Source organism: Oncorhynchus clarkii, chromosome 7 (assembly GCF_045791955.1).
Source record: "Oncorhynchus clarkii lewisi isolate Uvic-CL-2024 chromosome 7, UVic_Ocla_1.0, whole genome shotgun sequence".
NCBI classification, from domain to species: Eukaryota; Metazoa; Chordata; class Actinopteri; order Salmoniformes; family Salmonidae; genus Oncorhynchus; species Oncorhynchus clarkii.
This window is the reverse complement of record NC_092153.1, coordinates 63,226,630-63,239,406: the sequence shown is the minus strand read 5'-3', so window position 1 is coordinate 63,239,406 and position 12,777 is coordinate 63,226,630. Positions and strand designations below refer to the sequence as shown.

Sequence of the window (12,777 nt, the reverse complement as noted above, 5' to 3'; positions counted from 1 at the left end):
AATAGTAAAAATAAAGAAAAACCCTTGAATGAAGACTTATATCTCTGTCCAAACCTTTGACTGGAACTGTATATATAAAAATATATATATTAAATACCTGTTTTGCATGCTATTTTGGCATTAATAAGTGGCACATATCAGTTTGCAAACAATGTTTTAAAAAAAGTATTAATTGAGTAAATAAAGCCGTATACGAACTCTTTTTTGCTTAATTGAGTAAGGCAACTCCAAAATGCAGGTGTTTCAGCCTAGCTCAGTGCTTTCTGTAGTGGTGGGGCAGCCAGTCGAAAAACATAGGGGCATAGGGGTTGGTATTCTTTAGTTGCGCTGTGATTGTCTCAGTGTTCTGTCACTTATGGGGACTCTACATCACAGCAAAATCTACAGGGAGAGATAGAACATTCAAGCCCCTTGGGTGCTGCCATAGATTTACATTAGAAGTGCCCATCCAAGAAGGCTCAAGGTCATTGGCCACAGATAAAATAACATCAACTCACGTTATAGCTACTGTAGCTTTGATTGGACTGATCATGTCAGCATCATACTAGCAATCTAGACAAGCAGTCATCAACATTAATCATGACGACAATCTACTGGCAGAAATCACTGACGTCCTGATTCTCATTGTTTTTTTTCTTAGTTCCCAGTTGTCGTGAAAGCACCATAAATACAGAGAATGCCAGACGTTAATGTCACAATTTGATGACAACATTTTGCCACAAGAAGGACCGTCGTGCCACCTTCCTGTTCAAGTGAGCACAGCACAACAAGATGAGTCCAAAAATATATTGTAAGCTGCTGCATAAATTATGCCAGGGTGATATGTATACTGTAGCTAAGAAAGTAATACTAAGTTTATGTTGTGTAGTAAGCTGTTAGTAGCCCATGTACCTCACCCTAATAATTTCGTCCCTTTCCCCCTCATAACTTAGTCTACTGTTATGACTTGGTGGTGTACATGTAGCCTATAGCCTGTTTTAGAGAAATGTCATCATCAAATATTGTAAGAGTTTTCATTGTCTGCTTATATGCCCCCTTCATTTAACCTACGGTTCTGACTTGGTGTACAGGGAGAATACTGTAAGAATGGCACATGTTCTGAATTCTGTCGCTGTACACTTAAAATTGCTGAACAATAGTTATATTGACTACGTCCATCTTAGCTCGCTCATGAATGTCTTAATCGAAATTACGGATTGCCTCTTATCTGCTCATTGTTCCCTTATACCGTAGTTTGTACATTTCAATTGTCAGTAGAAACCACATTTCTTTAAGAAAGTTAGCCATATCAGCTATGGGTTCCCCCCAAGACATGCTAACCTCCCGTGTTATTGGTAATGGTGAGAGGTTTAGCTTTGACCCTCTGTAACTTTATTTTTCCAAACATGTCTGTGTCTGGACATGAATTTGATGCTAACATGAGTTTCTACCCATCCAGGAGTTTAAACCACGACATGGGCATCGTCCTAAATCAATGCTGCTCCTTATTATCTGTACTTTGTCAACGTTACGAGGCAGACATACAACTCCATATGGAACACACACAGCAGCAAAAGTAGTGCTCTTCATAGGGAATAGGGTGCCATTTGGGAAGAAGCCATTGTAACAATATGTTCTCTAGTCGCCCCTTTCCTTTAGCAGGTTTATGGAAAGCTACACCAGAATCACTCATGTACTTTAAAGCCTTTGAAGAGTCTATGCTCACATCGCTCAGTCTGGTTTTGCTTCAGCTAATATGAGGAGAAAGCAGAAACGAGGCACACAGGTTAGCAGCGATCTCTTTCATTTCTTTCAAATATTTTATAAAATCTTTTAAAAATAGCTTATTTTGATCCTTTAATAATACTCTGAAGGCGTTGCTTACAGAAATGTAACATATCTTAAATTCCAGTGCAGACAATGGTAAAGTGGTAATACATTTCCTACTACTTTATTTCCGCATAAAAATCCTTGACATACTGTATTTACAAACTCAAAACATAATTTTGTACAAAAGTGATTATTATACCTCTCTCCGCCCAACGTGGACACAAACACTGACATTGAAGAACTCAACACTTCTTTGGTCTCTTCAGGACCATGTCATCATACAAAGGTGTTTCTTGACAGTGGTCAACCAGACCACGCCTCTTCAAAAGCATCCATGACAGTTTCACTGTAACACCCTACTGGTCCTTCCAGTGTAGGAGGTGCTTGTAAAGGAAGATGAGGATGGGATAAACCTTTGGAAAGTTTACGATGGTGTCGATTTCCAAACAACATCGCCATTCACATGTAATTTAGCTGTGAACTGATGGGCTCACAGACAGAACAGTCTCAAACTAGACTTGAGCTCTCTTGGTAGAGAGAAACATCATTGCTGTAGAAGAAGCTCCACTGATTCCTCCTAATACATCACTGTCTCCCATAGTGCAAAACCGTGAAATCAAGTAGTCAGTGAAATCTGTGTAAAGTACCTCTGTGGACATTGCTTTCCTCATGGCAAAAATACATCATACAGTGCATTCAAATAATTATTTCATACCTCAATAATCTTAGAAAACCTTCTCAAAAAGAGACAGAAAAAGGAGTTTAAATGTCAGATCTGTGTCTGGATACACTGGTCTAGGAATCGATTTAATTAGATGTAAGGCAAACAGTTGATAAGGTGTATGTTTAGCAAACTCATTCTCAGAAAATCTGGGATATAGCAACAAAAAGTCTCAATTGCCTCACATTTCCTGCAACCCAATTGCTTCTAACGGGTGAAATAAATAGAAAATAACAAACAATGTTCTTCCCCTTTACCACAAGGGGATTGTTAGGGCAAAGAGGAGCGTTGGAGTCTGCAATCACTGACGGCGTGAACCACTTGTTGCACGCCACACAGCAGCCATTACAGCACGGCCAGGTCGTGGCAAGACTTGGTGCGAACCTTCAGCGCCATCTTCTTGTTGTTCTTGGCCACCAGGCGGTCTAGAAAGCGGCGGGCCTTCTTGGTGAGGCTCTCCTTACGCTTGTAGACGGAGCGCCGGCGCTCGTTGGTCTCCTTGCTGTCTCGCCGCAGGCGAATCTGCCGGACGATGCCCTCGAAGAGCTCGTGAACGTTGTGGTGGAGCGAAGCAGATGTCTCTATGAATTTGCAGTCGAACACCACAGCACACGCACGACCCTCTAGAAGAGAGCAGAGCACAGAGGAAGAAAGGGTCAAACGAGAGGTGTTTAAGTGTGAGAGGTCGACATTAGATTAATGTCTGGGTCTGACAACTTGGTCTGACAATTTAAAATAAATAAAGAAGCCACACAAGGCAACCAATACATGTACCACGTTTTTTTTTGCAGAGGATTATATACACAAAATGGACTCGTTTCCATTCCATTGGTCCTCTATTGGTAGGCAAGTGGCTGGAGGGAAAAACAAGTGACATGGGCACTCTGTGCCATACATTCAATCATACACAATGTCCACATATTTAGAAATATACAAAAAAAATCCCTGGATCAGGTGAAACTTCTAACATAAATCCATTTGATCCATTGCTCCAGAATTAGAACAAGCTTATTCTCACCTGCAGAACAGGTTAAATATTAAAACATTGACCAAATCATCAAGAATTATAGTGACATTGTTAAATACAGTGTTAGTGTATGAGATGTGTGCTGTAAATACAACTCTTGGAATGTTAAATGAACAGTCCACAGTCTGTCGTGTGGACTGCAACATTTGATATGTGATTTCAATGTTCTGTAGTTTTGACTATGAAGCCAAACTATTTTACTCTCTATTATAAGCAGAGCGCTGCTCATATTGCTTAAATGGCTGTCATCAAATCACTGTTCAGAAGAAGATGTGGAGAGATGCTTTAAAGATAACATCATTATCATTGGAATCAACGTTACCTTCTACAGCCACTTCTCTGGAGCGGACCAGGTCACTTTTGTTGCCCACGAGGATGATGGGAATGTTCTCGGCCTGCCGTATGCGCCGCAGCTGGATGCGTAACTCGGAGGCACTCTCGAAGCTGGTGCGATCCGTGATGGAGTAAACTATGACGTAGGCGTTGCCCACCTGCATACAGTAGTCCTGGACCCACTTCTGATCTTCCTCCTGAGAGAAACAAATGAAAACTGTTATCCAACAGAAATAAAGTTCAACATTCACCAACAATAGACATATTTGGGGGCTCGCCAGGATCTGGACTTTGATATAGCATGTGTTCTTTGATGTTATCATTGAAGCCAACCTTGATGTCAAATATAACCTTGTCCATTTAAAAGATTAGTGATGGTCAACATGAAGTTTTAACTTCCTTATTCGAAAAAGGGTAAATGCAAATTGTGACAGACGGACCCAAGCGGATTTCTATGCATTTGTGAATACAGAACTCTGGTTTCCAGGGATGGTCATTGGTCAAACATACAGTACATTTATCTGACTTTCTGCCTCTAAAAAACACTTGGTGCCCTTAAACACAGTCTAACCACTGTCCTTATAGACATCATTATGTCCTTATATCTCCTCTTACCAGGTACAGACAAGTCAACACGCAGCCTGGCCTGCATGCTTCACTCCCCAGCTGTAATCAATAATGGAGTAATTAGGCCCCACAGCCATCAGTGTCCCATACAGACGCTTGCCCCATACCACTGGAGCCATGCACCACTCACTGACTCCAGCACAACCAGGATTCACCCCACTTTGGGGGGTGAGTCAATGGGTATTGCTACAGGCACACAGAGTGAGCACATATATTTTTCCACAATGACAGGTTGCCCTTTAGGTATCATAGTTGCTTTGAAGAGAATAGAATGGAGGCTTATGGTTCAGTGGGTTGTTTCAGGCACAATAGGATTTTTTATTTTCTCTACGTCAGTGTTTGTGTTCTCTTGAGTGCCATCAAGTACACCATGTATCTTTTTATTTTTTGGAAAATTTTACCCCCGTTTTCTCTCCAATTTCGATCTGGTCTTATCGCTGCAACTGCCCAATGGGCTTGGGAGGCGAAGGTCGAGTCATGCGTCCTCCGAAACCCACCAAACCGCACTTCTTAACACGCACCCGCTTAACCCAGAAGCCAACTGCACCAATGTGTCGGAGGAAACACTGTTCAACTGACGACCGAGGTCAACCTGCAGGCGCCCGGCCCGCCACAAGGAGTCGCTAGAGCGTGATGAGCCAAGTAAAGCCCCCTCGGCCAAACCCTCCCCTAGCCCGGACGACGCTGGGCCAAACCCTCCCCTAACCCGGATGACGCTGGGCCAAACCCTCCAATAGCCCGGACGACGCTGGGCCAAACCCTCCCCTAGCCCGGACGACGCTGGGCCAATTTTGCGCTGCCCTATGGGACTCCCGATCACAGCCGGTTATGACACAGCCAAGGAACGAACCTGGGTCTGTAGTGACGCCTCTAGCACTGCGATGGAGTGCCTTCGACCATGGGCCACTCGGGAGGCCCAATACACCATATATCTTGAAGGTAAACAAACTAAATAGATGAAGTTATAGAATTTGGTTTTTCCTGTTTTTCTTGTTAAAATTGGTATTTTTTCTACCTTTTTTACTTTGAAAAGAGTCTTGTTGCAAGAAGACATCATATTCGCCACTACTGTGCAATCCATTTTTTGTTGACAAAACCAGGTTCATGGTTATTGTCGTACCTGTTTCTCGTTCTCCCAGGTGTCCATGACGATGAGGATGGTCTCCTCCCCATCCACAGTCATGGTTTTCTCATAGGTGTCCTCTAAACCAACAAACATTAGCCAGGAAAGAGATTAGAAAATATGTTATTATTGTCATGTATTGTCATATTATGTCTTGTTCCTGTTCTTTCTCTTCACTTAGTCTCCCTCTGCTGGTCGTATTAGGTTACCTTCTCTTCCTCTCCTTCTCCCAGCTGTTCCTCATCTTCTCTAAACTACCTCGTTCACCCTTTTCCCACCTGTTCCTTTTTTTCCCTCTGATTAGGTCTCTATTTCTCTCTCTGTTCCTGCTGCTGTCTTTGTCAGATTCTCGTTTGAGTTTCTCATGCCAGAACCAAACTATCGTCTCGTTTGCTTCACCCTTGTCCCGTCCTGTCGGAATCTGCCTGTTCATCTGATGCTACGTGTGATCAGGTACCTCTGTCCTCTACGACCCGCGCCTACCCAGAGAGACCAGCAGTCTGTCGCCGCTAACCCAGCTATTCTCCTCTGCTGCTAAGAAGGGGACTCTAACCCAGCTATTCTCCTCTGCTGCTAGAAGGGGGACTCTTCTGCAAATATCAGAAGGACTTTATGATTCATTTATCGCCCTCTCTGCGGGTTGTCTATTTTGCCATTATATACATCTGTGTTTTGACATTAAAGGACTCTGTTTTTGTTAAACCGCTTTTGGGTCCTCACTCACGTGCATAACAGAAGAATCTGACCAAGAATGGACCCAGCGACTTCGGATCCTCTCCACTCAGCCGTCGAGATCCAGGGAGCGATGCTAGGCAGACACGAGCAGGAATTGTCTGCTGCTCGACATGCCGTTGAGACCCTGGCCGCCCAAGTCTCCGACCTCACAGAACAGATTCACCATCTCCGCCTCGATCCACCGGCCACTTCCAGGGCTTTCGAATCTCCGGAGCCCAGAATCAATAACCCGCCATGTTACTCTGGGGAGCCCACTGAATGCCGCTCGTTCCTCACCCAGTGTGATATTGTGTTTTCTCTCCAGCCCAACACTTACTCCAGGAGCACAGCTCGTATCGCCTACGTCATATCTCTCCTTACTGGACGGGCTCGCGAGTGGGGCACGGCAATCTGGGAGGCGAGGGCTGAGTGTACTAACCAGTATCAGGACTTTAAGGAGGAGATGATACAGGTTTTTGATTGTTCTGTTTTTGGGGAGGAAGCTTCCAAGGTCCTGTCTTCCCTATGTCAAGGTAATCGATCCATAACAGATTACTCTATTGAGTTTCGCACTCTTGCTGCCTCCAGTGACTGGAACGAGCCGGCTTTGCTCGCTCGTTTTCTGGAGGGTCTCCGCGCGGAGGTAAAGGATGAGATTCTCTCCCGGGAGGTTCCTTCCAGCGTGGATTCCTTGATTGAACTCGCTATTCGCATAGAGCGACGGGTTGATCTTCGTCACCGAGCTCGTGGAAAGGAGCTCGCGTTCTCCGTTGCCCCCCTCTCCGCATCACTACCATCTTCCTCCGCCGGCTCGGGTGCTGAGCCTATGCAGCTGGGGGGTATCCGCATCTCGACTAAGGAGAGGGAACGGAGAATCACCAACCGCCTCTGTCTCTATTGCGGTTCCGCTGGTCATTTTGTCACTTCATGTCCAGTAAAAGCCAGAGCTCATCAGTAAGCAGATGGCTACTGGTGAGCGCTACTACTCTGGTCTCTCCTTCAAGATCCTGCACTACCTTGTCGGTCCATCTACGCTGGACCGGTTCGTCAGCTTCCTGCAGTGCCTTGATAGACTCTGGGGCAGAGGGCTGTTTTATGGACGAGACCTGGGCTCGGGAACATGACATTCCTCTCAGACAGTTAAGGGAGCCCACGGCCTTGTTCGCTTTGGATGGTAGTTCTCTCCCCAGGATTCAGCGTGAGACGCTACCTTTAACCCTCACTGTCTCTGGTAATCATAGCGAAACCCTTTCTTTTTACATTTTTCGTTCACCTTTTACACCTGTTGTTTTGGGTCATCCCTGGCTAGTTTGTCATAATCCTTCTATTAATTGGTCTAGTAATTCTATCCTCTCCTGGAACGTCTCTTGTCATGTGAAATGTTTAATGTCTGCTATCACGATCTGCGCACGGTGTTCAGTCGGTCCAGGGCCACCTCTCTTCCTCCGCACCGGTCGTATGATTGTAGTATTGATCTCCTTCCGGGAACCACTCCCCCCCGGGGTAGACTATACTCTCTGTCGGCTCCCGAACGTAAGGCTCTCGAAGATTATTTGTCTGTAGCTTTTGACGCCGGTACCATAGTCCCCTCCTCCTCTCCCGCCGGAGCGGGGTTTTTTTTGTTAAGAAGAAGGACGGGTCCCTGCGCCCCTGCATAGATTATCGAGGGCTGAATGACATAACAGTGAAGAATCGTTATCCGCTCCCTCTTATGTCTTCAGCCTTCGAGATCCTGCAGGGAGCCAGGTTTTTCACTAAGTTGGACCTTCGTAACGCTTACCATCTCGTGCGCATCAGGGAGGGGGACGAGTGGAAAACGGCGTTTAACACTCCGTTAGGGCACTTTGAATACCGGGTTCTTCCTTTCGGCCTCGCTAACGCTCCAGCTGTCTTTCAGGCATTAGTCAATGACGTCCTGAGAGACATGCTGAACATCTTTGTTTTCGTTTACCTTGACGATATCCTGATTTTTTCACCGTCACTCCAGATTCATGTTCAGCACGTTCGACGTGTCCTCCAGCGCCTTTTAGAGAATTGTCTTTTTGTGAAGGCTGAGAAGTGCACTTTTCATGCCTCCTCCGTCACATTTCTCGGTTCTGTTATTTCCGTTGAAGGCATTAACCTCTTGGATCTCTAGGGGCGCTATTTCATTTTTGGATAAAAAACGTTCCCGTTTTAAGCGCGATATTTTGTCACGAAAAGATGCTCGACTATGCATATTCTTGACAGTTTTTGAAAGAAAACACTCTGAAGTTTCAGAATCTGCAAAGATATTGTCTGTAAGTGCCCCAGAACTCATTCTACAGGCGAAACCAAGATGATGTGTCAACCAGGAAACTAGCAGAATTTCTGAAGCTCTGTTTTCCATTGTCTCCTTATATGGCTGTGATTGCGCAAGGAATGAGCCTACACTCTCTGTCGTTCCCCCAAGGTCTTAGCAGCATTGTGACGTATTTGTAGGCATATCATTGGAAGATTGACCATAAGAGACTACATTTTCCAAGTGTCCGCCTGGTGTCCTGCGTGGAATTCGGTGAGCAATTGCCAGCTGCTTGTACTTTTCCATTTGATTCAGGGGAGAAACCATGCGTCCAAGAACGATATATCAATGAAGAGATATGTGAAAAACACCTTGAGGATTGATTCTAAACAACGTTTGCCATGTTTTCAGTCGATATTATGGAGTTAATTTGGAAAAAAGTTCGCGTTTTGAGGACTGAATTTTCGTTTTTTTTTTGGTAGCCAAATGTGATGTGCAAAACGGAGCTATTTCTAATACACAAAGAATCTTTTTGGGAAAAACTGAGCATCTGCTATCTAACTGAGAGTCTCCTCATTGAAAACATCCGAAGTTCTTCAAAGGTAAATGATTTTATTTGAAGGCTTTTATGTTTTTGTTGAAATGTTGCGTGCTGGATGCTAACGCTAATGCTAACGCTAAATGCTACGCTAGCTAGCTACTTTTACACAAATTATTGTTTTCCTATGGTTGAGAAGCATATTTTGAAAATCTGAGATGACAGTGTTGTTTACAAAAGGCTAAGCTTGAGAGATGGCATATTTATTTAATTTCATTTGCGATTTTCATGAATAGTTAACGTTGCGTTATGGTAATGAGCTTGAGTCTGTATTCCTGATACCGGATCCGGTATGGGGAGATCCAAGAGGTTAAGATGGATCCCGCTAAGGTCCAAGCTGTCATTGATTGGCCCGTTCCTAAGTCACGCGTTGAGCTGCAGCGCTTTCTCGGCTTCGCGAATTTCTATCGTCGTTTCATCCGTAATTTCGGTCAGGTGGCAGCTCCTCTCACAGCCCTTACTTCTGTCAAGACGTGCTTTAAGTGGTCCGTTTCCGCCCAGGGAGCTTTTGATCTCCTCAAGAATCGTTTTACATCCGCTCCTATCCTTGTTACACCTGACGTCTCTAGACAGTTCGTTGTCGAGGTTGACGCGTCAGAGGTGGGCGTGGGAGCCATTCTTTCTCAGCGCTCCCTCTCTGACGACAAGGTCCACCCTTGCGCGTATTTTTCTCATCGCCTGTCGCCGTCGGAACGTAACTATGATGTGGGAAACCGCGAACTGCTCGCCATCCGCTTAGCCCTAGGCGAATGGTGACAGTGGTTGGAGGGGGCGACCGTTCCTTTTGTCGTTTGGACTGACCATAGGAACCTTGAGTACATCCGTTCTGCCAAACGACTTAATGCGCGTCAGGCTCGTTGGGCGCTGTTTTTCGCTCGTTTCGAGTTCGTAATTTCTTATCGTCCGGGCTCTAAGAACACCAAGCCTGATGCTTTATCTCGTCTCTTCAGTTCTTCAGTAGCCTCCACTGACCCCGAGGGGATTTTCCCTGAGGGGCGTGTTGTCGGGTTGACTGTCTGGGGAATTGAGAGGCAGGTAAAGCAAGCACTCACTCACACTCCGTCGCCGCGCGCTTGTCCTAGGAACCTTATTTTCGTTCCCGTTCCTACTCGTCTGGCCGTTCTTCAGTGGGCTCACTCTGCCAAGTTAGCCGGCCACCCCGGCGTTCGAGGTACGCTTGCTTCCATTCGCCAGCGTTTTTGGTGGCCCACTCGGGAGCATGACACGCGTCGTTTCGTGGCTGCTTGTTCGGTCTGCGCGCAGACTAAGTCCGGTAACTCCCCTCCTGCCGGCCGTCTCAGACCGCTTCCCATTCCCTCTCGACCGTGGTCTCACATCGCCTTAGATTTTATCACCGGACTGCCTTCGTCAGCGGGGAAGACTGTTATTCTTACGGTTGTCGATAGGTTCTCTAAGGCGGCTCATTTTATTCCCCTCGCTAAACTCCCTTCTGCTAAAGAGACGGCACAAATCATCATCGAGAATGTTTTCAGAATTAATGAACTTCCGTCAGACGTCGTTTCGGACAGGGGTCCGCAATTCACGTCTCAATTTTGGAGGGAGTTTTGCCGTTTGATTGGGGCTTCCGTCAGTCTCTCTTCCGGCTTTCACCCCCAGTCTAACGGTCAAGCAGAACGGGCCAATCAGACTATTGGTCGCATCTTACGCAGTCTTTCTTTTCGTAACCCTGCGTCTTGGTCAGAACAGCTCCCCTGGGCAGAATACGCCCACAACTCGCTTCCTTCGTCTGCGACCGGGCTATCTCCTTTTCAGAGTAGCCTCGGGTACCAGCCTCCGCTGTTCTCGTCTCAGTTCGCCGAGTCCAGCGTCCCCTCCGCTCAGGCTTTTGTCCAACGTTGCGAGCGCACCTGGAAGAGGGTCAGGTCTGCACTTTGCCGTTATAGGGCGCAGACTGTGAGAGCCGCTAATAAGCGTAGAACTAAGAGTCCTAGATATTGTCGCGGTCAGAGAGTTTGGCTCTCCACTCAGAACCTTCCCCTTAAGACAGCTTCTCGCAAGTTGACCCCGCGGTTCATTGGTCCGTTCCGTATTTCTCAGATCATTAATCCTGTCGCAGTGCGACTTCTTCTTCCGCGATATCTTCGTCGCGTCCACCCGGTCTTCCATGTCTCCTGTGTTAAGCCCGTTCTTCGCGCCCCCGCTCGTCTTCCACCCCCCCCCATCCTTGTCGAGGGCGCACCTATCTACAGGGTCCGTAAGATTTTGGACATGCGTCCTCGGGGCCGTGGTCATCAGTACCTAGTGGATTGGGAGGGGTACGGTCCTGAGGAAAGGAGTTGGGTTCCCTCTCGGGACGTGCTGGACCGTTCGCTGATCGATGATTTCCTCCGTTGCCGCCAGGTTTCCTCCTCGAGTGCGCCAGGAGGCGCTCGGTGAGTGGGGGGGTACTGTCATGTATTGTCATATTATGTCTTGTTCCTGTTCTTTCTCTTCACTTCGTCTCCCTCTGCTGGTCGTATTAGGTTACCTTCTCTTCCTCTCCTTCTCCCAGCTGTTCCTCATCTTCTCTAAACTACCTCGTTCACCCTTTTCCCACCTGTTCCTTTCTTTCCCTCTGATTAGGTCTCTATTTCTCTCTCTGTTCCTGCTGCTGTCTTTGTCAGATTCTCGTTTGAGTTTCTCATGCCAGAACCAAACTATCGTCTCGTTTGCTTCACCCTTGTCCCGTCCTGTCGGAATCTGCCTGTTCATCTGATGCTACGTGTGATCAGGTACCTCTGTCCTCTACGACCCGCGCCTACCCAGAGAGACCAGCAGTCTGTCGCCGCTAACCCAGCTATTCTCCTCTGCTGCTAAGAAGGGGACTCTAACCCAGCTATTCTCCTCTGCTGCTAGAAGGGGGACTCTTCTGTAAATATCAGAAGGACTTTATGATTCATTTATCGCCCTCTCTGCGGGTTGTCTATTTTGCCATTATATACATCTGTGTTTTGACATTAAAGGACTCTGTTTTTGTTAAACCGCTTTTGGGTCCTCACTCACGTGCATAACAATTATTTCATACTGTACGTTCCTCAATAATGTTGGAAAACATTCTAAAAGGAAGACAGAAAAAGGAGTTGAAATAGTTACATCAGATGGTGGATAGGCAAGAAGAAGTATGTGAACCCTTTGGAATAACCTAGACTTCTGCATCAATTGGTCATAACATTTTATCTGATCTTCATCTAAGTCACAACAATAGACAAACACAGTCTGCTTAAACTAATAACACACAAACAATTATATGTTTTTACGTCTTTATTGAACACGCCGTGTAAACATTCACAGTGTAAGGTGGGAAAAGTATGTGAACCCTTGATTTTAATAACTGGTCGACCCTACTTTGGCAGCCATAACCTCAACCAAACGTTTTCTGTAGTTGCAGACCAGACCTGCACAATGGCCAGGAGGAATTTTGGACCATTCCTCTTTACAAAACTGTTTCAGTTCACAAATATTCTTGGGATATCTGGTGTGAACCGCTCTCTTGAGCTCATGCCACAGCATCTCAAATCGGGTTGAGTTCAGGACACTGACTGGGCCATTCCAGTAGGCATATTTT

General features: G+C 46.1%; 1 protein-coding gene across 2 annotated transcripts in view; it reads right to left on the bottom strand.

Moving 5' to 3' along the window:
• Positions 1 to 1,766: 1,766 nt before the first annotated feature.
• LOC139413666 (GTP-binding protein REM 1-like) overlaps positions 1,767 to 12,777 on the bottom strand; it is a 26,592-nt gene continuing 15,581 nt past the window's right edge. For both annotated transcript variants that reach the window (XM_071161303.1, XM_071161304.1), the window contains exons 3-5: positions 5,638 to 5,720; positions 3,880 to 4,087; positions 1,767 to 3,153 (exon numbers count right to left, since the gene is read on the bottom strand). In XM_071161303.1, coding sequence (XP_071017404.1) covers positions 2,876 to 3,153; positions 3,880 to 4,087; positions 5,638 to 5,720 — 569 coding nt within the window. In that variant the 3' untranslated portion in view covers positions 1,767 to 2,875. The remainder of the gene's footprint in view (positions 3,154 to 3,879; positions 4,088 to 5,637; positions 5,721 to 12,777) is intronic.